Source organism: Trachemys scripta, chromosome 2, assembly GCF_013100865.1.
Source record: "Trachemys scripta elegans isolate TJP31775 chromosome 2, CAS_Tse_1.0, whole genome shotgun sequence".
Classification (NCBI taxonomy): Eukaryota; Metazoa; Chordata; order Testudines; family Emydidae; genus Trachemys; species Trachemys scripta.
The window spans coordinates 161,957,570-161,984,503 of NC_048299.1; the positions used below are offsets into that span (position 1 = coordinate 161,957,570).

The 26,934-nt window shown below is 40.0% G+C and overlaps 1 protein-coding gene across 9 annotated transcripts in view; it reads right to left on the reverse strand.

The window, feature by feature from the left end:
* PIGN (phosphatidylinositol glycan anchor biosynthesis class N) overlaps nucleotides 1–26,934 on the reverse strand; it is a 155,266-nt gene that overhangs the window by 125,049 nt on the left and 3,283 nt on the right. For all 9 annotated transcript variants that reach the window (XR_004644636.1, XR_004644637.1, XM_034762080.1 and 6 more), the window contains 4 exons: nucleotides 12,926–13,185; nucleotides 10,412–10,533; nucleotides 8,176–8,274; nucleotides 1,829–1,935 (listed from right to left, as the gene is read on the reverse strand). Coding sequence is in view for 7 of the 9 variants with exons in the window: in XM_034762080.1 (XP_034617971.1) it covers nucleotides 1,829–1,935; nucleotides 8,176–8,274; nucleotides 10,412–10,533; nucleotides 12,926–13,152 (555 nt within the window). In the remaining 2 variants the exon portion in view is untranslated. The remainder of the gene's footprint in view (nucleotides 1–1,828; nucleotides 1,936–8,175; nucleotides 8,275–10,411; nucleotides 10,534–12,925; nucleotides 13,186–26,934) is intronic.

Genomic DNA, 26,934 nt, shown 5'->3' on the forward strand with positions numbered 1-26,934 from the left:
GAACAAAAGCTGCATAGCATAAAAACACCCAAGCAGTGACAGAACCCATTACTGGTCTGGATGGTCCCCAAAATATTACATCCACTCACTTAAATCTGCATACAAGTGGCATTATTATATAGTCTTCTCCTAAGTCCTAATTCAAGAAAACTATAATTGAAGTCATTGGTATTTAAAACATGAAACAAACAATAATATATATTGAATAGGGACACTGTAACTGATGGAATGCTCAGTTTGCCTACTTTCTGCAAACAAATTTTTGCAGGGGTCCACCTGCAGATATTTGATTGCAGGATCAGAACTCTTGCAAGGATTTCCAGACTACAGCCGCACTACCAGTGCTATATTTGAACGTAGGAAAGAGTAAGCCTGCTTTTGCAACTTAAAAAAAATATCAAGTAAAAGGCAAGTTTAAGTTTCAAATTCCTGAAATTAAAAACTTCATCATGTTTCAAGGCAAATCCTTTCGAGGCCTAATTAGCCAGAATGCCATCTGAAAAGAAGGAAATATAGACCTGTGGTTTTCTCTTTCGTTAGCTGAGTTCCCATGAAATTTCAAAAATCTCAGAAAAAGTCTGATTGGGGGGGGGGGGGGGGGGGGGGAGAGAGACATACCAGCAAATACTGATTTATAATGAAAACCAGTTACTGACAATTTACTGGGCACTCCTTTCTGCAACTTGGCAGTCACCACATTGACATTCAATCAATCTAATAATATGGAACAGGGTAGAGAAGAGGAGCCATACAGTTTTGAAGAAGTGTTAATTTTTCAGATTTTAAATTTTCACATGCATTCATATGTAAGAGAAGGGAAAGTGTGTTGAGTGTGGTACCAATGAAGTGTAACAGGAACAGGAAGGAAGGCTTATTTTATAAGTTCTGGGGTGCGCACTCCATCTAGCTTTGTGTGTACATTACATGACATTGCACAGTCCGAAATCAATGCAGGGTTACACATAGGTGTGTTACAACAAAGATAGGCAACAATTAACGTTTCACAGTTTTGCAAAAAAGTGGGTTAGAATTTTAAATTCAGGTTCACCTTCTGAATTATTTATTAATACATTAGTTGCACATATTAACAAAATATATAATGTTAGCAAATGGATTAGTAACAGAACTTCTCATAAGTCATAACTATGTGGATTTCATTGAAAGGGTGTATATGCCTGTTTAATATAGAATGTAAAATTTCAAGCACCATAACTCTATTAAAGTTTCTCAAATTTTTCTAAATTAATGAATTTCTAATTGAAACTTTGATAATTACTTCATTGATTTTTCCTATCAGTGTTTTCATTTGAGAGCCAGAATACTGTAGATTTGTAATACGCTTTTCTTTTTTAAAAATTAAATCAGCTGGTGATCAGAAAAAAGTAAAAATTCTTCCAATTAAGGAGAATGGAAAAGGCATTAAGTGATTAATATAACCTTAACCAACAATCAATGAATTTACATTGAAATACTCATCTGTTAAGTATTCAGGAAAGTGATGTGAACAATGGAAATAAATTAATCCACCCACCGTGAAATAGGCAGATACCTCGTTATCTTGTAAAATGTGTTGAATATTTGAATGATCAACTGGAATCACTCCTGCATTTTTAGTAGTTTAAGGTTGTGTGTCATATGTGGTTGCAAAAGATATTCTGTAGATATGCAGTAGGAAACACAATTTTTAAAAACTGGCTTTAGAAAAAGCACTAGAAAGTTTACTGCAAGGAGCAGTCTTAAACCTGACAAGGGTATTTTCTTCTATTACCCAGTTGCAACCTGTGTCTATAATGCATAAGTGATATAAAACAGAGAAATATTTATTCACCTTAACATGGTCAAAAACCCAAGTGTCTAGTTTAGTTGCATCTTGTGCTCCGAAGTCTTCCTTTTCTGCTGTATAACAGTATGTATAAACGTGATCCCCACTGGCACCTGCAAAAACAATACAGATGCAATATTGGGTGGAAGCAAGAAAATTAAACTTTTTTTCCTTAATAAAAAAAATATAGATTGCCTGTTAAAATACAGGACGTGAGGGAGAAAAATATCGATAAACCCATACAAAGACAAGAAAAGAGATTAGAAAGAAGAAAATGCCTCTTGAATAATCTTAATTCACTCCTCATTTTATGTTCTATTGTTTCTTGAGTTGTATAACTATTCTCTTATCAAACAGTGTATCGATAGTACCAACATCAGAGATGTCCTTATACCTGAAGTTCCTTCAGTTCTTGGGAGGAAATAATGTTTGGAAAAGCAAAAATTGAGTGAAATACAATCCAATTTTATCAAAATGAAATGGGCAATATAGAATTTATTAGAAAAACAAGAGTTTGGAAAAGGGCTTGTCTACATGAACACTTAGTTCATGGCAAACTGGGGTATAAATCTACCCCACACTAGCCTGCCATGCACTAAAAGTATGCCTATACATGGAGATGGGGATATGATTCCCAACTCCAGGAGACTAATTCACTTTGGAAGTGAATTGAACTAAACAGAATTAAGGACATTTTACCTCTGAATGAGAGAGTGTACACACAGGGGTTTAATGCAGTTTAATTAATCTACTTCTAATTCACACCTTTAGTTAATTTGGATTAATTTTCCTCAGCACCCCTATCTAGACAGCTCCTAAGAAGACGACTTTTTCACATAAGTAATAAATGCTTGGCATCGTATTTGAATTTAGATTTTCAGATCAAAGAGATTCTACTGTACTGCTTCTATCACTCTGACACAGATTAATAACTGGAAATTAAGAAAAGATTAAGAGAAGATATACCCAAAGACCACTAAAATGCCATTTTACCTCAGATGTTGCAAGATGCTGGTCAAGAGGTCAAAGTGCAGATCACTACTCTGGAATTGGTGATTAAAGGTGCAAAAATCAAATATAAAACATCTTTACCACTAGCTTTGATACATAAAGACTTCTAACTTCCAGATATTAAACCTAATGTGAAACCAAGTGAGACAATGCCATATCATAGAGACTTTAATAAAAGAAATTATAACACTCAGTTTTAAACAGCAAAAAAGTGGGTAAAGAAAGCTCAAAGGAAGGATGCAGATTAGTTACTTCCAATCATCAGGGCAGCCCCCCTACTGTAATATGCAAGGATAATTTGGGAATGGATTGGGACCTGCACAATCTTCGAAGTCTTTATCTTTAAAAATTAGGTCTGATGCATAAAAAAAGGCAGGCATCACTTAAAATGAACGCATTTTTCTGAAAATTCTCAAACAGGCACTGATGTGGAAAAATATAGTATCTCATTTTGTACACATTAAAGTCTATACCATGCTGTCTTGTGAAACAGAGAAAAGAGAAAACACATCAAAGTACTGAATTTTTGAAGTCCTGATGAGATCTGAAATCAGGTGGAACTTATAGAAATTCTGCAGTCTGGCTGAGCTGTTGAAGTCACAGGGCTCTAAGCACGGCTATTTCTATTATTTCTGCATAAACTTCCAATGGGGAAATGTTCTTCTGTCAGTTCATAGCAACATAGAATTCAACTGATTTGTATAGTGCAATTTCCAGGCTTGTGGGTGAACTAGCATACAAAGTTCAAGAGCTAGCATTTATCTGGATTATACTAAAGCCTAGCTGAAGTGTTACACAAACTTCAATACCATTAAAAAAGGATTTTAGGACAGGAACCTGAAAGCTGTAGCCCTTCATGTGTCATCCCTGTTTTGCAATGGGGTTTATTTAAAAATCCAGAACACATAGTTTGCTGAGTTGCTGTCAGAATAGTGAGTAGAGTCCTCCAAGGCACTTTTTAAAATCTGTTTATTACTGTCAATGGAGTTGAACTGAATGGAGAAAGTATACCAAAAAAGGAGGCAGAGCTCACCAGCCTTGGTAGCTGTTGCAACCATCCTTGTTGATATTATGTGATGATGCATTGTTGTACCATCTTCTGGTGATGGGATACAGCAAGGGAAATAAATTGGGGATCAATCTGAAACAAGTTCCTGTCCTTGAGAAGTGCCAGCACCAGGAAACCAAAATTAAGTATGTGCAGTGTATGGGCTGATTAGGGGTACACTCCTAACACTCCCCACCCTAATTTTTACCCAGATGAAGAATTTGTATTAATGTAAAAACAAATAAAACAGCGGGTGCAATGGCTCCTTCCATAGAAAATTTTGAAACACTTCACTGCATTTTAGATTCTATTATGACACTTCAAAAGACAGATTATGAAAAATATCTACTATGTATTAAGTACTGTATCTATCTTTGGAGACAGAACTGACAGGAGAGGGAAAGCCTCCTTTTCCCTCTATTCTGCCAGAGGGAGGAGGTGGCAGGGATTTGGGGAAAAGAACTTCCTTTAGAAGAGATGAGAAAAACAGGGGAAGCTCAGCTACAACACTTCTTCCAACCATGAGCTGTTGCTGCTCTTTCCACTAACTAGACAGACAGGGAGCCCCAGAAACTACCCAGTCAGGTATCAGCTCCTCCCACATCAGATTTCCATGTCTGATGTGTCTTCTCACCAACAGATTGCATCCTCATGGTGGTGAGCAGAATCCTAGTCAAAGAGCACAGAAGGGGTATGCAAGGTCAGCATCTTAGGGGGTGATGCATGTCAGTCTTCAAGCTGAGAGCCGTGTATCTAGTTCTGCTAGTCATTAATAGCAGATTCATTAGGCATCACCTGCTGTTAAAACAGTACGCCAGGCACGCTATATGTGAACCGGCAAAGGGTAGGACCCTTCAAGAAAAAAAAAACAGCAGTTATTCACATAGTAAGTGTGCTCCTTTGAGATGCTTGCTTTCACGGATTTCGTGTCAGTGATGCAACTTGGAACTTTTGAACAGTAGTGTTTGCTGAGGATGCCCCACACGCAGCCTGTCTGTATCTCGGAACCCCACAACCATAGTTATTATAGTTAGCAGCATTAGAATTCTTAGCCTCAACTAGTCTCCAATGAGTTGTTCACATATTATTGCAGACCTACCTAAGCGTGGACAAAGCCAAATATAACATTATGTCACCTGAAAAATAGAGCTCCTAGCTCTGTTACTGCGGCAGTTCTCTGTCTGATGAATTCCCCATGGTTCACCAGCGGAAACATCGCTCTAATAGGACATCTATGTCAGAGACTTTAGCATGTGCCCAGGGGTCAGGAACTGGTAGGGAGGAGGCACAGATAGGATGAAGGCAAAAGGCACTTAGGAACACAGGCTGTCTGTGATGGAATGTGACCCAAGGGAGCCTGGGCAGCAGAGGAGAGCTAGCATCAGCTAACAGAAGTATCTGATGGATCTGAGCAGTTTCGTTTTCTTGGCATAAAGTAGTAATGATGGACTAGGAGGGAAAAAAAAAACCTGTTTTTCTATTTAAGTCCAAAATTTGAAAAGTGGTCTGTGACTAATATGTACTGAAAATGGGTGAACTTGAAGTTTGGGGCTCATGGGTACTGTGGTGGTTTAGCTAGTTTCAAGGCCAAATTTAAAGAGGACCATTTTTAAAATCTTTCCTTGGCAAAAATTAATATATATTTGACACTAAAATATTGTAAAAACTTACTGTTCTCTGAAAAAATGGTGTTAAATTCCAAGACTAAATGCATTCATTAAAGAAAGAGAGGAAGAGAGAGAGAGAGAGAGAGAGAAAGAGAAATATTTTAATTCTGCTTAAACTGTATCTGCAAATATATTGTACATTAAAGTACAGAATTGCTATAGGCATTTCAGTGACCAATCGAAAATAAAAGACTAAATCACCTGGGTCAAAAAATCTTTCAGAAATTCAGATTTCTAAGGATCAGTATTTTGGCATTTAAGAAAAACAACAATTAAAAACTATTATTTTAGTTGGGGACAAAGAATCTACTACGTTTTAGATTTCTCTACTGAAACATACAATAAATCCTTTACTGTAATGCACTTTTCTGACAAGACAAGGAAATGTCCTGGCAAACTATATTTAAGCATTGTTGCAGATAGAGCCATGCTAGCTAGTATTTTCCCCCTGGTTAGCTTAGACTGGAATAGACAACCATTGTGTAGAAGTTACATTGAAATTTGGATGATCATACAAATGTTTGAAAAGTCAAGGATAACTAATTCAATTATGGAAACTATAATTTAACTCATTGATGATTATTAGGCAGCAGGCTTTTCATGCGAATATTCTGACTACTTAGCTATAAAGCTGTCAACAAGTGGTATAAAGGACCATAGTTTGATATTTTATATTGTTAGCATATAAAACAAACATTTGTAGTAAGCATTTACTTTGGGAAAATAAATACCTCCACTAATATATAAAGGTGAATTAACTCCTTCTTAGAAACTACTTATTCCAATCCATTTCCCAGAGTTGTATATGCTCCTTAATGATGACTTCAGTGTGAGATTGTACCACAAGTTTCTCAAGTGATATGGTAAATACCATTTACCTTCTTTCTCAAACAAAGCCAGTGAAAGATAGCACAGTACACTAAAACTGAATTCCACAAATCCTTTCCCAAGAACACATGGCTGCAAAAATGTAAACAATCTGCCAATGGGCTGGATGCCACATTCTCTTCCCATCCCCCCCCCCAAACCCAAGCTTCAAGCAGAGGTCCTGGGAAAGATAGATTCCCCAGAAGAGATTATTTTGCAGCTAATCATAAAACTGTTTTTCAGATTAACGCAGAAGTGGAAAAAAGGAGGGGGGTGGGAAACCAAATTATTCTTTCTTAATCCAATCACTGAAAATAATGGGGTTCAGGCAAAGTACAATTATTGTCATCATGAAATATATTTAAAACAATTCTCTCAATTCTAAAATTATCTAGGAGGAGGCAACACTGGAGTTTACCATATTATTCTGGTTCATGGATTTCAAATTTAGCTACAACAGTAGACTGTACATTCTTCTTGGTGCTCGGGGGGGTTCCGCCACATCCTTTTCACAGTCTCTAGGATCCCCAATTTGTCATTCCCTCTCAATCCCCTGTTTATATTCTCTACTCTAAATCCCCAGCGCATGGCCACCATCCTTCTGAAGAAGACCGGATGGAATTTCCTTTAGAAGTCCCTTAATTGGCTGACATGTCACTTGAGTAAAATGCAAACAATATGTAGGACCAAGTAGGGGGGAGGGATAGCTCAGTGGTTTGAGCATTGGCCTGCTAAACCCAGGGTTGTGAGTTCAATCCTTGAAGGGGCCACTTAGGGATCTGGGACAAAATCAGTACTTGGTCCTGCTAGTGAAGGCAGGGGGCTGGACTCGATGACCTTTCAGGGTCCCTTCCAGTTCTAGGAGATAGATATATCTCCATATATTATTTATTATAAGCACACTGCTTCCAGTGTACTCCCAGCCTTTACCAACCCAGGGACTGAGAGATCAGCACTAGTAATCTAATCCTGAGCTCAAGGATAGCATCACAAAACTCCATGTTTGCATTTCCATATACTGTATTCCCACTTATATTTTACTGATCTAAAATAGGAGTGAGAAAACGTATAGTAAATCCCATCTCCATTTAATATGTACAACAGGCACAGGAACAACAAAATGAGGAAAATGATTGTTAAACTCAGTTTCTTAATGAAAGTCATAGCTATGTCAAATTTAACAGTAATTTTTAAATTACAGAAGTTTCAGAATTGCAACAGTATATGCAATTTTTATATCAAACACACACTGGACCTAAGAAACTACGCTTGGGGCTAAATTGCACTATTAGGTAGGTAAGATTAGGAAAGCATCAGAATAGTCCATAAACAGTAGTGAGAAGTTATACTCTATTTAAAGCTTGTTTTCTTTTCTGGTCTGTGATGAGGAATATTTCCACCTCACTCCCAAATTAACATTAATTCATGCTAGAGAAGACATGTTAGCATTCACTGTGTTAATAAAGTCACAACCACCGTAAGCCATCGCTGGAGAATTTGATTTACCTATTGTACAAGACCAGGACTTATCCTACTCCTCTATGTAGTATTTCTGTAAGGTTTTGTTTTTATAATCTGTATGTAAAATGTAATTTATAATAATACAAACAAAGCCCTACAGAAATGTTAACTACTGGTAAATCCTGCAAATACCTCTCTGACTAATCTACTTTAAAAAAAAAAAAAAAAACATTTAAACCACATCATAACTACCAGTGTAGTGTTTATCAGCTAATAAGATGCACCCCATTTAAGCTTACCTTTAGCAAACATAGGTAAAATATCTGGACTTCCCCAGCTCCAAGTATATTTACTTTCATTGAAAACTGAATCAAATTCCACTGGGTTCTCCTTCCATCCTGTCAAAACAAACAATGTTAAAGGGATTGTTCAGGTGTAACAGAGAGCCTGATCTAGCCCATTGTCTAAAAATGAATAGTACTAGAAAATAGGGAACATTTTTAAGTCTTTATTATAATATTTAATAGTAAATGCTAGAGTTAAGATTACATTTGACTTCCATTGTAACCCCATTTGCTTATGCTCATAAATCTGGGTGAAAAAAACCCTTTTTGGCTTCATAGTTCGTCTCTTGTGTCAATGGTTTTAGTAAGTCTAAACAACAACCGTCCACTCTTTTTTCCATTAAGCAAGGATGACAAACAAAATTACTCATTTTTTTCCAAAGTAAGATAATTTAAAGACTTTATTTTGTGCATGCATAATTCAAAAGTGTTTGAACTTTATTAGTACCCATGGAAGAGTAACCTCCAGGCTAATACCTGTACTAATAAAAGAGTTATAAGTGATTGAAAGTTTGGTCTTCTCCATGTGTAGTACAAAGTTTCCACTAAGTTTAGAGTTCAAATACTACCTATAGGACTGGAGAATAACGTGAATATCTGATGAACCTTACAGCATGACTGGAAAACTATTTGTTGCCCAGGAATTTAAAGAGAGGGGGAATTTAGGAAGAAGGGAGGGGGATTACCTCCTCTTAGAGCACTAAGAGGGTATGCGTAATTTCATTCACCTTTAATGGAACAAGCAATCTATTTGTTATAGGAATTAATGATTGGAGATTAATTTTAAAAATTGTCAGAGCACGTAGAGCACTGATTGGATGCTTGTTAGTTAAATTAATGTCTTTATTTATTCTTTTAAATTTATTAGAAAACATAATCTAGTTGTTTTATAGTTATATGAATGAGGTTGATTTGCACAGCTGTGTACTGATCTATCTACATAACCATGGAAGTACAAAGTGAAAGCTCTGCAATATATACTTTGAGGATAAATCCCACGTCGGCCCAATGGGGATGGATTACAAGACTCTGTTTTGAACAGTATTGAAAAAACACTGCCAGCACTCAAAACTTAATAGTCGTCTTATTTCTTTCTAGCTTCTATAAATGTCTTTGACACAATCAAAGGGACACAGAGAAGAATTAAAGAATGAAACAGTTTGTGCCCCTCTGACACTGGAAACTAAATATTATTTGTCTTTTTGACATATCTCATCTCCACCAATCTGGGGAGCCATAACTGGGATTTCCCCTGCCCATACCCTCAGCTCTTATTTTTATAAAGTAAAAAAAAAACAAAACACAGCTCTAGTCAAAAGAGCTAGACTGATAGCCTTGAAGTCTGAAGCCCTCAGTACATGTAAAGCAGTCAGAGGCAGTTCATGCTTAACCCATGCTATCCTGCCAATGTACCTCAACCCCAATCTATATGGACTAGTTTATTCACCATGTCCGTTCAATTCTTGGCCTCTCTGCTGAGACTGCATCTAAGCTTGGCCAGTCGTGAATAAGGACACCTATTCATTAGGATCAGGACTAAGACCATCAACTAATTTTATTTAGGCAGAGGTTCAAATGAATAAATAAACAATCATTTTCAAAAGATCAGGCTTTATAATAGATTTGCCATCTGGCTCTCCTTGAGGGCCAACGGCCTCCCGTATTCTATTTTCCTGTCCCTTGACCTCTGGCCCCAATCTCTAGATTTCTAGTGAGTAAATCCCTCCCTGTGAGGCACGTCACCATTGAATCTAGAAGGAGCCACTTTGTGGGGAATAGATTAGTGATGAGTGGTACAGTAGTGATGAATCCACTAAATTATCCCTAACTGAGGAGCTCAGTTAGCACTCCCAAAAGCTAGGTCTCAGAAATGACATCTATGCTTTCCTCTCATACTGGAAAAGCCAAACCATACATAGTTACAGGCTGACTGCATACTACTTCTGTCTTTATATTTGAATTTTAATACTTTAAAGAGCTCTCTAGTACAATAATTAACCCTAAAGCAGGAATAAAAATAAACAAATCCTATTTTCATAAATATTAATAGTAGAAAATTCTTCAAAAATGAACTCATGTTTTTCAGTCTATTATGCAGACATTTAGTAACCAATTTTGAACCTTACTATACCATCAACAGATCTTATTTGGAGGATGATGTCAAATTTGTTGGAACCTGGGGCTTGCATACCTTTAGCAACTGCACTGACATCTTCATAAAATCCAGCTATCAGTGCCACATGTCCTGGTCTAGATTCTGTTGGAACATGAGTATGAGATACTCCCCAGCTGCCTTTGTATTCTATGATATTCCTGAAAAGAAAATACAAGTAATTACTTCACAAGACTGTGTGTGCATGCACAGAGTAGTTTGTAGAAGAAAAAGTGATGACTAGATGCTGTTAGCATTAAATTCAAAACTCTCAGATTTAGTCTTGAACTGTAACTGTTAAACTAGAAAGTAGTTACCATAAGATAACTAAACACCCACCAGGCATAATTATCACTATAGTCAGCCACCATCATGAAGACAGGAGGTTAATTGGTGTGATCATACATTTCAAGTTAATACATTATCTTATTTCTATTTTTTTTTCTAGTAGGGGTTATTCAATTTTTTCTTGTAAAGGTTATTCTTTTTTTCCTCTCAGAATTTTTTTTCTAGTTTTTGCTTTCTCTGTTCCTTCATTAAACCTGTAAATTTCCAGATTAGGTTTTTTTCTCCTCCTCAATAAATAAAATATAGCCAATTATATGTAGTTCTTGTGATAGTGTCCTTTTTCTGGGCTAAATTTCAGAACTGAGAGGGGTCACTGAAGAGGGGCAGGGAAGGGAGGTAAAATAGAGGTTATAAAATCAGATTACTCCAACACCCATTACTTGGACGTAATCTTCTACCATGAAAATTGAAAGTAGGAAAAAAGTCCCCAAAGGGAGAGAGGCAGGCAAAATGGTGCAGCTGGAGAACCAAGAAGCAGGGTTGTTCCAGACCCTTGACCAAACCATCAAAACTAATATGTTGATTATTATTGTTGAGTAGTCAAAGAGGATATAGTGGGTGGTCTCCCTTTGAAACCTTGTTTTCTTCTTTTTAAGCAGCTCAGTAAGTCTCTGGAAACCAGAAAACTGCACAGGGTGGGGTTTCTGAGCCATCTGGGATCTACTATATCTTAGTTTAATTACAGGCATAAAAATCCCAAACTATTGCAAAGCAGGCCTGGAGTCTTTCAATGTGTGCAATGTTTCATCGGTGGTATCAGCAAAGAGTTTCAGAAAAGGGGAGATTCTGGACAGTATTTTGCTGCTCCCTAGAGATCCTGGAGCCAGGATGCCCAATGCATGATGATTGCCATGGAGATGGAATGCACTGCAGTGTCAGTTGCTTCTAGGGAGGCCTGTAATGATGTTTTAGCCAGAAACTAACCTTTGGCTATTATGGCCTGTATCTGTTTGCAATGTTCTGCCAGAAGGCATTCAAAAAAACTGGTGAACTTGGAGTAGTGTGATTGTATTTCATCATAAGAGCATGGTAATTTGCAATCCTAAACTGTAGGGTCGCTGAGGAGTAACTCTTATGGCCAAAAAAGTCAAGGCATTTTTTGTCCTTATCATACTGGATAGATTAAATGTGGTGCTGTCTACCACATTAATTTACTGCTTTAACAACCAGGGACTTAGGAGAAGGATGTGAAAATAAAATTTCACAGTTCTTGGCTGGAACATACTAATTCTTAATGACACATTTGCATGTGGGTGGTACCGTTAGCAGGGTTTGCCAGATGGTCTTGGCAGAATCCAGGAGGGCCTCATAAATGGACAAAGCCACTCAAGCAGAAGGTGTCACATGCAAAATGTCCAATCACTTATGCTGCGATTCTAGGACCTCCTCTAGGAGGATTTGCAGTGAGCCCGCATCACATGTCATTAGCTCCTGAAACTGTTTAAAGTCATTGGCCACAGATGGTGGAGGAGGCACAACAACCTTATCTGGGAAAGATGAGGAAATACTAGTTTACAGCACAGCAGCCTCTTTGTCTGCTCTGGCCTCTTGCTCCTCAAAGTTTTCCTCCAATTGTTGAAGTAGTGAAGAAGGAACAGATGGAAGAGGAGACTGCCTCCCCAGTGGTCCAAACCAGAAAGGCTAGGAGCCTGAAAACTGTTGTCAATATCTAGCTAAGGGGCCCAATATGACCACTAAGGAGTATCATAGGGTCTGGGAAATGGCTTCCACTGCCTGAGAAGAAGCCTGGGTTTGTCTCTCACGTGAATCGTCCCTATCCTTGAAGGCATCACGGAAGGAGCTCCTATTTTGATAGGTAGGGGACTCTTACACAGAAATATGGGAATTTGAAGAGATATCCTCCACATCATCCAAAGGGGGAGCTCTGCCCAGCTCAGAAAATGGTGGGGAGTCAGGTGCTACCAGGGAGCGAGGTAACATTACATCAATTTAAACTCAGTTCATGTTTTAATTATTTTCTTCACAATCATGAAGGTTGAATTTTTATTCATTTATTTTTGTGGAACATAATTCTGCAACATACTGCTCAGCCCTGGAATCACAGGGGACCTGGGTGTAAGCCACCACTATTTCTAAGGCTATTTCTTTTCTCCCTAAGACAGGCAATTTGGTAAAATGTTTAATGGTTAACTTGCACCATGACTTACAATTTTTAGGAACAGAAGTGTTATCAGACACACTTACCTAAGGTAAGGTGCTTGAGGAGTACCATTATCATCTAATTCATATAGCGTATCTGCCCGCAAGCCATCAGCAACAAAAAGCACTAGTCGCTTTGCAGGTGGTGGCAATGGAGTACGCTGAGGAGTCATGCCATGAACCAAAGGAGAGGTGAAGTAGATGTCAAAAATGGAGGCCAAGAACACACAATGCACAAGGAGACCAGCAATTATGAAGATCAGCATATTCATGGTGACAGGTAGTTCCTAAAGCAAAGTTCGACACTGAGAGGGGGAAAAAAATACAGGAAGTGAGTTTAGTCAGTCAAATGAAACTTATTATATCAATACTTATTATGGAAAGGCAATAACCTCACCATAGTTAGAGATGCAACCAGCTTTCATTATAAATCCCTACTATATAGTCTGCTCCTCTCTCCCAATAATTTTAGCCTGAAAATTGCCATGTACTCTAAAAGCAAAGAAGAATGTTTCAAAATGTTTTCGAGTTACAGGTCATTAAAAAGCTACCCTGGTTGGAAATATTGTCTTTTCCTCAATAAATAAAGTGTTTATTGTCTCAGTCAAAACTGCTAGTTACTATTCCTTCAAGATTTTCGTATAGTTACTAAGTCTTGGAAATTAATTTGTGGTCTGTAGTTTGAGATCCAACGATTTCAGTGGGAGTGCCAAGCCAAGCCAGCTCCTGTTAATTTAATTCAGGGTCTTTTTCCATTTACTTCAGTGACATCAGGATCAAATGCTACATATGTCTGTAAGAATTGTGTAGGTGCAAAACATTATTAGTCACGTATTTTAGATGAGGTAGCTCAAGCACAAAGAAGTTCAGTGATTTCTTGGTTGGGAGGCACTGTGACCTTAGCTGTGGCCCCAGAGACTTATTCTTGAGTTGGACATTTTATGCACTTTTTTTTTTAAAACAACACTGTAATGTGCACCCAAGAATTGTCCACAGGTTGTTACTACACTCATGTGGAAAAAGCAAGTGGCAGAAGATTATCACTACTGAAGACTACCAAAAAATATGGCAAATACAGTGCCTACAACCTCTCAAATTTACTGGATTCTATTCATTGTTGTATATAAACATGGAGAGAAGAAAGAACACTGTGAAAAAGGAAAGAAAAAAGCCACTAAGAACACAGAGACCCACCAGATAAACAGTAGACCAAGAACAGTGATGCTCACCACCATGACTCATTCATCTAAGGCAAAAATACAGCCACAGAGGTAAATAGGAGGCCCCTGTGGCAGATACGAGCTCTTGGAAGTACAAGGAGTTCAAACAATTACATTTAAATGTGGCAGACAGGCATAAGCTTTGGGACAATAAGTGTTAAGTGGGTTTCCTGGGGGTGGTTAATGTATATTCCACCACTCCAGTTATTCAAAAACTCAGTCTTTTGAAGCTACATGCTGAGGAGACAGCCATTGACTGGTCATTACATGTTCCTGGAGACTAGATATCAAAGGTCTGAGCTGTATAAAGAAACAGCTGAACTGTTCAGTTATGGTTCTGGTTCCCGATCTAAAAAACTGACATGAACTTGTAACCACTAGTTTCTGAATTATGTTGGCTCTTGTATTTATCTTTACAGTTATCTTCTCAAGGTGATCACGGAGGGTGTGGTTGAGTTTCACTCCGAGGTATATTGGGGTGTGATCATGTCGCACATTTTTACCACAGAAAGCTACTTTCAGGTTGTTTTTGGCACTTATATTATCAAGATGAAATGCACTTATTATGGTTTTTCCAGGGTTTGGTTTTAGCCTCCATTTCTGGAAGTACTATTCCATACTTTGGAGGTCCTCAGTTAATGTTTTCTCAATGTCATGAAGCTTTGGTGCTTGGATTGTCATGGCAAGATCATCTGCATATCCAAATTTTACTCCTGGCGGAATTCTGCCCCACTACATCCACACATATTTAATGAGCCCTGCAGATTTCTATTTTTTTGCGCATAAAAAAGCTTCTGCCAAAATGTTGCTGCAGTTCTGCCTTTTGCTCACCAGAAAGCGCTGTGGCACTAGAACAAAGCTGCGACTCCCCACCAGCGAGGGAAGAGAGGTGCCTTAGCAGCGCTTGTCATGCTAGTTCAGGAGACAGGGTCTGTGGGGTGTTGGGGGTAGGGGGCCAGATAGGGGCTCATAAGGGCTAGTGGAGAAGGACAGATTGGAGCAGAGGCTGAATGGGAGTGGAGGCAGAGGGCCACGGGAGGAGAGAGATGCAGAGACACATGGGGATAGGGGGAGGTGGGGGAGGGTTACACAGGGACAGGAGAGTGGCTGAGTGGCACAGAGACACATGGGGACAGGGGCAGATGTGCCTGACTGAATGGGAGAAGCTAGGGGTCAGCCAGGGTCTGCATGGGGGAAGCTCCCTAAGAATCCATCCCCCACCAAAAAAAAACAGTTCCATACTTTTCCCACTCATACTCAACAGCCCTCCAAGTTCACACCCAGGCTTCTTCCCAGCAATTTACTTCCCTCCATTACCCCTGACTCCCTCAAGCCTTTGCACTGCTTCTGAGGGGTGTGGGAAATACGGTTCTGTATTGTAGTTTAAATGAATTATTACTCCGAGTTCTGTATTAATATGCCTAGTAAGGAATCTATTTGTCAAAAAACATTGCCTGAATCTTTTTTGTCATCTGTATTGTTACAGACATATTTGCTGACAGCTATTTTGAAATAAATGACCAAAAATAATTGAAACTGATGTGATTATACTGGGTTGTTTTGAAAAATAAAATATGCCGAATTTTAAAATATTGTGCATAGAATTTTTAATTTTTTGTTGCAGAATTCCATCATGAGCAAAATTTTCATGATTTAGTTGGAGGCATGTCACATATGTAAATATTAGAAAGCGTTGGTGTGAATACAGAACCTTGTGATAGCCTGTTGTTTATGATATGGGGTGAGCTGGTCTTATTACTTAGGTACACCTACAGACATGTGTTATTCAGCATGGTCCACAGCAGGCAAAATGCTTGGTAGCAAGATATAATTTTTGCAAGTTTCAGCATCAGGCCTTAATCCATACATGGTCATACACAGATGACAGGTCGATAAATACTGCACCAATCTTTAGTTTTTTCTGATAACCAGCCTCAACGTGAGTTCTGAGTGCCAGAATTGGTCACAACAACTACATTTTGGCCAGAAGCTTGCCTGACAGGGATAACTGGCTCAGTAAAAGGGCGATATGTTCAAGAAGTTTATAGGTCATACATACTTGGTAAATTGGCCTGTAGCTTCCCACTTCATCAGTGGGCTTCCCAGGCTTTGGAATGGCAATTACCATTCCTCACACCATATTTCAGGGATCTGAATTGTCCTTAAGATAGAGGGACTACAACGTTGCTAGCCATTGGAGTCCTTTGGGGCCGAGATGGCGGAGGAATTCTGGCAGAATACTGTCAGGGCCTACAGACATCCTTTTTTTTTCATCACAACAACTCTTAAGAAGATGAGCCCCGGGAAGGCTGCCACTGACCGGGTGCTGGGCTGGCTGGAAGAGCAGCAGGACCACGAACAGCTCAGTGTGGGCAGGCTGAATCCAGGAGAGTGAGCCCAGAACCTAGACAGACTGGGCGAGGGTACCGCGATGGGCCCTGTTGGTCTGGTTGAAGACTGAGCCCAGGGAAGGCTGCTGAAAGAACACCAACTGAGGGTACCCAGATAGACCCCTGCTGGGCTGTTAAAAAGGCAGTGTCTCTGAGAAGGAAGCCTTGGTGCTACAGTTCCATGCCAAGGCTGTAAGAAAGAGCTAGTGACTGTATACCCTAGAAGGCAGAACAGTGTGTGTGACTCAACTGGAGAGCTGAGTCGCTGACGACCCACAGCACAACCATTGGCCAGGGGGCACTCACAACAGGCAGGTGCCACCCCATTGTAAGAACTGAAAGAAAAGCAGGATCACACCTGACCAGAAAGGGGGTGCCCATGAAAGGTGGGTGCCGCCCTATTGTAGAAAACTGAGTGATTGCAGGCCCGCATCGGCCATAAGGGGGGCACTCGTAAGAGGTGGGTGCTGATGCTGTTACACAACCCTACTCCTAAGGTCTGTGAGAGTAAAGAAGAGAGGGCTTTTGGCAGAAAGACTTATTACTGCTCCAGAATGGAGCATTTTTGGTAGGATGAGTAAAGTTTTTCAGAGCTCTCATATGATGAAAGGTTCAACCATCCTACCACCCAGCCTCGTAATTGGAAATGGAAAAGACCCCTTCCCCTCCATACTTCCTAGGTATTAAAAACAAATACACCAAAAGTCCATGTTGCTGTGCTATAGGTCTGTCAGTTTCCTTACCTGTAGTCACATAGCTATAAAATCTGTATTAACTCTTATGGATTGTATAACAGTTGGGGTGGGGGGGGGGGGAGAGGACGGTCAGAGTCCGAATAATCAGGACTAGAGGCAATCATCTTATTTGCATGAGCTCTCCTCTTTCCAGGCAGTTCCATAACTTGCTGACAAGAATATTTCCTCTCTTCAGGCTAGCATTTCCTCTGTGAAGTGCTCTGCCTGTTACAGAAGCTATATCCTCAGCCTGGTGCTGAATCAGGTTCTTGAAGATTAATGGTAAGGCAGCATAAGTAAGTAAATGCAGATCTAGTTTCCCCAAAGCCATCAACATCTAGTGTTGTAGTTCTTTGAAATTTTAATCTCAAAACATTAGGAATGCTTATTTTGCCCAATTTAAAAAGAGCACAGTGTAAGCCTTAGAAAATATTACATTATTTTTTCCAATTTCTGTTTTCTGTTTTCAAATATGTGGTGACACATAACATATTCCATATTAATAGAGTTTTGTGTATGTTGGTGGGAGGATATTTTTAAAAGGTAATAAAATGTCAAGACGAAAATCAGAATACTTTACTCATCTCTTTTGGAAGGAGCATGCTCCATTGAGCATTCTATGCCTGTTGTGTAAAATTAAGAGGCTTTATTTGGAATGCATTTTCAATAAATATCAATGGCTTTGGCAAGTATCTTAAGGAGCAAAATAAAATTGGCAAGACTGACTGTGCTATTTTTCTGGATGACAGATACATTTTTCAGCTAAACACGATTACATAATATTTAATTTAGATTGTCAAAAAGGGTAGCTGTACAATTTGTCCATACATAAAAATGATCCAATCTACCTAGGTAGAAGCAGAGGAAGGGAGTGGAAAACTCTGGTGCAGAGAGGGTGGGTTTTTACATGGCATTGGGACATTACATAAATGTTTAAACATTAAATTGGTTCTCAAATCCAGCACGCTGCTTCTTTTTGATCACTTAGACATCAAAATTTCATACAATTCAAAAATGCAATTCATTGACTTTTAAGGTCACACAATATATGCCTATTGACGGTAACACTGAATTTACATGACTGTAAACACACTTACCAACCAATCTCAAATTAACTTTTTCTAGGATCTGTATGCAGAACCCAAACATATTAAATTGAAATTTGTCATCTTAACTACACAATACAGAATTACACTATGAATAATATTAGGATGATGTTCAAGCCCCTTTTTCCCTCCTTTTCAGAAACCCGATTTTCTTTTTGAACTGAAGCATAATACACAATTCTTTGTCACACAATGAAACTGCAAATATAGTATTTCTACTTGCTTTTACATTTAAATATGCTTTTGTGACTCAGACCATCTGCTTTAAATTATTTTATGTTCAACATTTTCACTGAATATTTTGTACATTACAATAACAAATGACAACTGTTTTAAATTGTAAATGTGGTTCAGCAATGCACAGCTAAACCCGAGGCAAAAAGCTCACAGAGAATTAAATATTCTGTTTAATATCACTCTGATTATCAAGATAACTCTGCATCACTAACTCCTATGCAAAATCTCCAAGGGATAAACAGGATTATCGGCCATTCTACCTTGTAGGTCATGAAATATCAGAGATGTCTTATGCCTTGAACTCCTGGATTTCTATAAACCATTTACAATGATGGCAACCTAGCTTTTCTCAAATCCCTGCAGTAAACACTGGAAATAGGTTTCCTATAGCAGTGGTTCTCAACCAGGGATCAGGGGCCCCTTGAGGGACCGTGAGCAGGTTTCAGGGGGGCCGCCAAGCAGGGCCAGTGTTAGACTTGCTGGACCCAGGGGAGAAAGCTAAAGTCCCACTGTGTGGGGCTGAAGCCCGGGGCTCCCAGCCCTGCCACATGGAGTTGAAGCTGAATCCTGAGCAAATTTAGCTAAGTGGGAACCGCCTATGGTGTGGGGCCCTGGGCAATTGCCCTGCTTGCTACACCCTAATGCTGCTCCTGGCTTTTATATGCAAAAAAGAGTTGTGGCACTGGCAGGCTGTGGAGTTTTTACAACATGTTTTTACACCTCAGAAAGAAAAAGGTTAAGAACCCCTGCCCTATAGGGAACCTAAAGGAACCAAATGAGTCACCCTTAGGTGACGTTCACTTACTACTTGGAAAAAATGAACTATTAGAAGGAACCTGTGACACTGCACCCCATAGTCTTTATAGTAATATTATAATATGGTTATGGCATAATTATTATGCATTTTGTACACAATAAGTCATGTGAGGGGTCATTGGAAAAGTTATGATTTGCTGAATAGGATTATCCTATTTGTATGCGTGTATCATTTTTGTATCTGACATTATAAATACTATTTATCTGTACTTCAAATGTAGTTATACCTGGGTAAAACCTACTAAATAGCTGGTTGTAAAGGGCCTATTGAGGGTAATGGGCCATTAGAAAGAACAATAGGCCTTAGGAGAAGCTTATCCCCCACTGGGTGAGCCTTGCTGAGAACACTCCAGACAGCATGTAAGTAATGGCTATGACTCTACAAGGACATGTGACCAAGTCACATGATCCTGGACTCCATCATGGGATGTCAGTATTTTTCCACAAACTGGTCTGGGAACCAAGCTTTGAAACAAAGGGTTCCTGCCATATGCTAAAGCTATATAAGGCAGGGAGTGACATCATCCGTGGTTCTTCACTCCCCACACAAGAGGACATTTGGAAACACCTGAGGAACAAAGACTGAACTGGGGGAAGTGCTGGACCCAGGCTAAAGGACTTTCTAGCCTGTGTATGAAAGACCTGGGGATTCCAAGCTGTAAAGTAAGTGGAGTTGGTCCCATAAGAATCTGCAGCCCACCTGTATCATCAGCCAGGGTGAGAATTTGCTAGTTCATATCCTATCTTTCTAATATCTTAGACTTTGTTTGCATTTTGTTTATTTACTAGGTAATCTGCTTTGATCTGTTTGCTATCGCTTATAATCACTTTATCTTTTGTAGTTAATAAACTTATTTTATGGTTTTATCCAAACCAGTGAGCTTTGACTGGAGTGCTTGGGGAAAATCTCTGCTTGGTTACCACAAATGTGCATTGTTCTCTTCACATTGAGGGAGAGGGACACTGGGTATTAAACTCATATACTAGCCAGATTTGACAAGGGCAGGATGGTACTTCACTGAGGTCCTAGGCTGGGAAGCTGGTGGTTAGAGAGCCTGCATGTAACTGCATCTGGGTATGTCCCTACCTGTGTGAATGCTGGTGAAAGTGCAGGCTGGAGGGCTTTACAGCTTGTCACGGCAGCACAGTGTGAGAGGGAGCCCAGGCTGGTGGGCCAGAGAGCTCAGTGATACTCCAGTTCCCAATGGCACTCCGGGGGGAACATGCCTCAATCTGCACGCAGTTAAGGCTGCTTACTGAATGAGAAGAGAACTAGCCCAGAGACCCTTACCTACAGTCGTACCTTACACCAGGACAAAAATTCTCCATAACTGATAAAAGACAAGGAACATTTATGGGACTGCGAAAGCATGGAAGTCACCCACCCAGAGCAGCTTTGCTGTCTCAAATGAGCCATATCAGACAACCTAGAACTCTGAGCCCCTCAGACATTTTAAATATGTTACTAGCCACTTCAATCAGCTCTTCATATTACTACTCAAGCTATCTCATCAGCCTGCCTGCCCACAAGTATTGAAATCAACAAGATATTGTGAAGTGCATGAGTGCTGCAGCCTGATTTTTGGTCTCCTTTTTTCTGTGCAGTGCAGCATGTGGTAGTCCCAAGCTATGCAGAAAGAAGGCAGCTGAAAAAGAGGCAAGCCCATTCACAAGAAAGAATGCAGGTGGCACAGCTCCTTCCTCATAGACCGGAGTGGATTGGGGGAGAAGCCAAAATATTCTTGTGAATGGCACAGCAAATGTGTATGTAGAGTCTGAAGGGGGCAGAATGGAAAGAGAGTGACCCCAAGTGGCAAACAAGAATATGGTGAACTCACATCAGATCCATCTTGTAACAGAAAGTAGAACTAAAAACATCAAGTGACTGCACATCCCACCTTGCAATCATTTAAGAACTATTCTAAATAAATACAGGAAAGAAAGTTACTATATACGGAAGAGAGCACTGGTTAAAATATGTTCTATAGGAGCTAATACACAAGAGAGGAAAGCTTTAAAACAGAGTTTAAATACAAACCTACATATCTAATTTTAACCTCATTTTCTTATTAATATCCATTTTGCTTATTACCTAAGATGAATATTTAAATAAGTGATTTCTTATTAGCCCATTCTTTCTACCTAATGAATCTTGAACTGACGTTATAATGGTGATATTGTAACATCAGTCATCTTCAATGTGATGACAGCTTGTTGCTCTCCAAGGTCCTAGGACTCGCTTTGGTCTCTCTGAATGTGGGCCACTGTCCCAATAGTGAGCTTTAAACAAACTGAAGTGATTCATTTCTTTTGGCTTTGTAAGATACCATAATTTAGGACCTAATCTAAGAGTATTTGGTATTTTTGAAAACTGGGCTACTCTTTTTATTAGTCCATCATCTTGTACAAATTTCTGGATCCTACACAGGTACCTAATAGTTTTTGTGCTCTACAAATAGTATAGGTATATCAAAGACATTTTACTCCTAAGGGAATTCTGCACCAAAAAAAAAAAAAAAAAAAAATTCTGTGCCAAACATTAAAAATCATGCACACAATATTGTAGAATTCTGCAAATTTTGTCAATAAATAAATGTGGCTCCAGCATGGCCATTGGCTGTATTGAGGTGGGAGATCACCCTGAAGCCCCAGGGTACAGGGACTTGGCAGTGAGGCTGCACCTGACCCTGACACAGTGCAAGGGCTGGTCCTGCCCCAGAAACACCCTGGGGGACCTGCTCCTCTGTGCCAGGTGTACCAGGTGTGAGTGGGCAGGCTCAGCCCAGCAGGATTCAAGTGTGGAGGGTCTTAGTGCAGGGGGATCCAGGTGTGGGGTGAGAGGTTTGTGTGTGTGGCAATCTGGGTGCAGGTGGCTCAGTGGGAGATCTGGATGCACAGGGGCTCGTTGGGGGATCCTGGGTGCAGGGGCCATGGGACTCTGCAGGGGATCCAGGTGAAGGTGGTTGGGGCTCAGTGAGAGGGTCTGGGTGTGGGGAGATCACCCTGAAGCCCCAGGGTACAGGGACTCGGCAGTGAGGCTGCACCTGACCCTGACACAGTGCAAGGGCTGGTCCTGCCCCAGAAACACCCTGGGGGACCTGCTCCTCTGTGCCAGGTGTACCAGGTGTGAGTGGGCAGGCTCAGCCCAGCAGGATCCAAGTGTGGAGGGTCTTAGTGCAGGGGGATCCAGGTGTTGGGTGAGAGGTTTGTGTGTGTGGCAATCTGGGTGCAGGTGGCTCAGTGGGAGATCTGGATGCACAGGGGCTCGTTGGGGGATCCTCGGTGCAGGGGCCATGGGACTCTGCAGGGGATCCAGGTGAAGGTGGTTGGGGCTCAGTGAGAGGGTCTGGGTGTGGGGAGATGGGGCTCGGCGGGGGGGCCTGGGTGTTGGGGGACTCAGTGGAGGAGTTCGGGTACTGGGACAGTAGGACTTGATGGGGGGGTTCAGGTGCAGCTGCTTGGGGATTAGGTTGAGGAGATGCCGCATGCTGGGCTCCCGCTTACCCCCCCCCCAAGTCCCCTATTCCCTTTACTTCTCCTTCCCCCTCCCCTCACTCCCACATTCCCCTCCCCCCGCCCTATTCCACTCCCCTTCCTTCCCCACTGCCTCTTCCTCCTACACCCTCATCCCCCTTCCCTCATTTCCCCCACCGCCACCACCAGCACTCACTGTTGCACAGAAAACAGGAAGGCTCCCAGCATACAGAAGGGGAGCTCGACTGGCACTAGGACCCAGGAGGCGGCATTCAGCTGCAGAGTCAGCAGAGTTGAGAGGCAGTCTCCTTCAGCTGGGCAGCTCTGCGCTTGCACAAATGAGGGAGGGGCAGTGGCATGTAACCCCATGTGCCCCCCACCCATGCCTTGTCTCTGTTTGCGGGGGAAGCAATCTCCCCCAAAAAACTACGCCCATGGTCATTCCTCCTGCGTGTGGCTTCCCTTTGCTTCCCTTTAGTTTTCTGCAGGGAAGCACAGGAATTCTGCCGGGGGGCCGTTTTCTATGCGCACGCAGTCAGGCAGAATCCCCCAAGGAGTAAATTTGGACAACAGACAGATCTCTAGATTGATTCAAATGGAAACTTTTGTCTTCAGAACAATCCTTGATACGCTCTTAAGCAAAGTCTTGTTTGGAAGAAACTACAAGATGTGTATAGAAAAAGCCTCAAATTCGACAACTCAACAAGCAAAACAAATGTTACTAGGAACTCCAGAACAAAGGTTGCAAAATATGAGGGGGAAAAAAGGTGAGTGGCTTATACTAGCTTCAAGACAGTGTTAAAATTCCATGTTGGCAGAAGAACATTAATCTCATTCTGAATCAAGGACAATGCTTTGAAGATTTTTAAACTGTTTTAATGCAAAGAAATGGTCTTCGCTTTGTCTCCTTGGATAGTAGTAATAACTGCTGAGTGCACTTTTTATAAATGCTGATACAAAACATTTTTCTAGCTTTGCATAAACCCTAAAGCCAGAATATCAACTATTTAAGCCTGAAAGTTTCCTTCACATTAGAATAAATCTTTATTTTTGCTCAATATAAGTCAGTTCTCACATGGTGACTAATGTTCCTCATCATTTACCAGCTGTGAAATGATAAGTCCGCCTGGGTTGAAATGCTGCAAAGCTTACATTAGCAGGCTTTAGAGCTAGTCCAGAATGCATTTCCATTATAGACAGATATAGATGTTATTAAGCTGCTGTATCTTATAGGGAGTCCATGCAGCTATAAATCAGTTTACGATATCTGAGGAAACAATGAAAAACATGGGCTGCCCTTTAAAAGTACAGCTAAGTGGTTAAAAGTTAGATCATGCTAACAAGTCCCCAGAACTAATGAAATACATTAATATATTCCATAAATAAGAGAATATTAGGATCACATCCAATCCGTGATCAACAAAAATGGTCCGTGGATATCCACAGATTTGCAGAGCTCTAGTTTTTGGAAGCTACCAACTAGCTGTGCTACTCCACACCTGTCACCTGTGGGTATTGCTAACCTACACTGAAACCTACCAATGGGTTTTGAAAGTTTCACTTTGCAGTTGTGGCACAGAGTACACACTGTGGAAAGCAGTTGGAAAAATTAGGCAGAGGTAACAGGGCAGACGTACAAACCTGGAGAATGTAGAGGGGAAAAAGAGAACAGAACAGAAAGAGGAATATTGCTCCAATTTTTATAAAAAGAATACTAATTAGAAAGAATTAATAAAAATGACTCCGTTTCCTGCTCCCTAGGCCAGCAGTAACTGGTAATGCTAACAGGCAGCAAGCTCAGCCCACGAAAGGAAGATGTTTGATATCACTCTGTAGTCAGACCTAGCCTTTGCATTTTTGGATGGACAGATGAGGCAATATTTGAACCGCTCACTTATAAACATGATGTTCTGGCCTCAGTCATCACATAACTATACACATGGCTAGCATTAAGATTATAGAGAAAGTCGATTATTCAGTTCTTTGTAGCACTCCCTATACTTAACTAACTTCTCCTGTGGTAGAGAAGCAGTACCCAGTTGTTCATGCTCGGGTTTGTATCATAGTTGTCAACATTTATAAGTGTTTCAAGTGAAATTCTCCAAAATATTTAAGAGCTAGGGAGCACTAGGTCTCGATACTGCAGAGTTACAGGCATACAATGTTAGCTTGTTCCCAAATTTCCATAAAATATTGTTGAGTAACCATGAATATGCCTGTTTAACTGACTTTTTCCCCCGTCAGTACACCACAGACACCGTTTCACCAAAATTATATAGAGATACTGAAATGGAGGAATTCTTTGCTGTGGGATAGAGATTAATTTTGTACTCCACAGCAGTTTTTAGCCCATGGGGGAATTTTAAATTCAATGCTTAGTGTAAGCAGATGCATCTCTGATTTTAGTGGAGTTATGTCAATTTACAGCAGAGCTGAATTTGCTTTCCAGAAGTGAGCCAATGAGTCTAAAGTAAAGGTTAAAACTGCAGTGTGCACTGAAGGCCACTAGAAGATGCTGCAAGTTGAGACAATTTTTTCTTTTCACTTCAAAAGCAAACAGTCACTATAACAAATTTTGAATACATTCAGTGTGTATACATCGTCACCTAACTCTGCAGTGTAGTATAAACAAGCAGTATAAAACTTCTGCACCAGTGAATTATATATTGATTAAAACATGCTAAAACCAGATTTAAAAGCCAACAAACATTCTGACTAAATACGTCCCAGGATTCCTAATTTCAGTAGAAGAATTCCTCACTTCAATTCATGTCCTCTGTTCTCATTGTCAGTGCCCTCTTAGACCTAAAAGTCACTATTTTTAAAATGGAATTTTCAGTATGCTGGTTTTTTTGCAACAAGTGCATTAAGTTGCATTATTTTCTGGTCTTTTAAACATTGCAAACATGTGGCCTCCAATAAAGTTATTTTAAAATTATGAAAATTTATTGTATTAAGCATACTGGATTATGTGTGTGTTAGAAGCCATTATTTTAAGTAAATATCTTAAGTAGACACTTCAGTTCTTTTACATTACAGAAAGAGGGTATGGATTGACAGTATGCTACCATATTCTTAGAAAACTATTTTCCTTGCTTTTAAATACATTTCAAAATGCCCTAAGGATGGGAAATTAAGTTAATTCTGTACTAACCTAATTTGCACAACCATAATTTGCAAACATTCAAAAACAGCCATAACTTCTTACTTCTCAGCAAAAACTTCATACTGTAGCCAACTGCTGTAATGAAGTCTTTTATTACTAAGACTTCAGGCCCAATCTTACACTCACAGAAGAGCAAAAATCCTATTGAGCTACCTTTACAAAACAGAATACAGAACATTTGCTAGCATAGTATGAAATACAGACAGGGCTTCATATTGGAGGAAAGATGCAAGGAACCAAATCTACCAGTGCTATATCATATATCTATTAAGTTGAAATTTAAGTCAGCATTCCCCATGAAGGAAGAGTGCCTTTTCTATGTAGGTTTGCAATTTGGGGGTCTTGTTAGATCCTTGGATGCTCAGGTACTATCCGAGTCCAAGAACACTTTATTCACTAATGTCTAGCAATGAAAGTGAGCTTTTATTTTGTATGTGGAACTTGCTAGTTAACTATGTCTTTTATCAACTCTAGCTTAGACTTCTCTAATGTAACTCACATCAAGCTACACCTTAAAGACATTCAGAAGATTGAATTAGCCACTTCCAACACACTAAGCAATGCTTTTTGAAGACCGAACTTTATAATGCTGTGCCATAGTTAACTGTTGTTTCTGAGTAGCTTCCAGGGGGAGTCTCAAATGTTTTGACTTTACAAAGACCTAAACATATTGGGACCTGACTAATCTATGGCATGTCTACAATACGGAAATTTTCTAACCAATTTTAAAGACTGTTCAGCCAAACCAACAAGGAGTCTGGTGGCACCTTAAAGACTAACAGATTTATTTGGGCATAAGCTTTCGTGAGTAAAAACCTCACTTCTTCGAAGAAGTGAGGTTTTTACTCACGAAAGCTTATGCCCAAATAAATCTGTTAGTCTTTAAGGTGCCACCAGACTCCTTGTTGTTT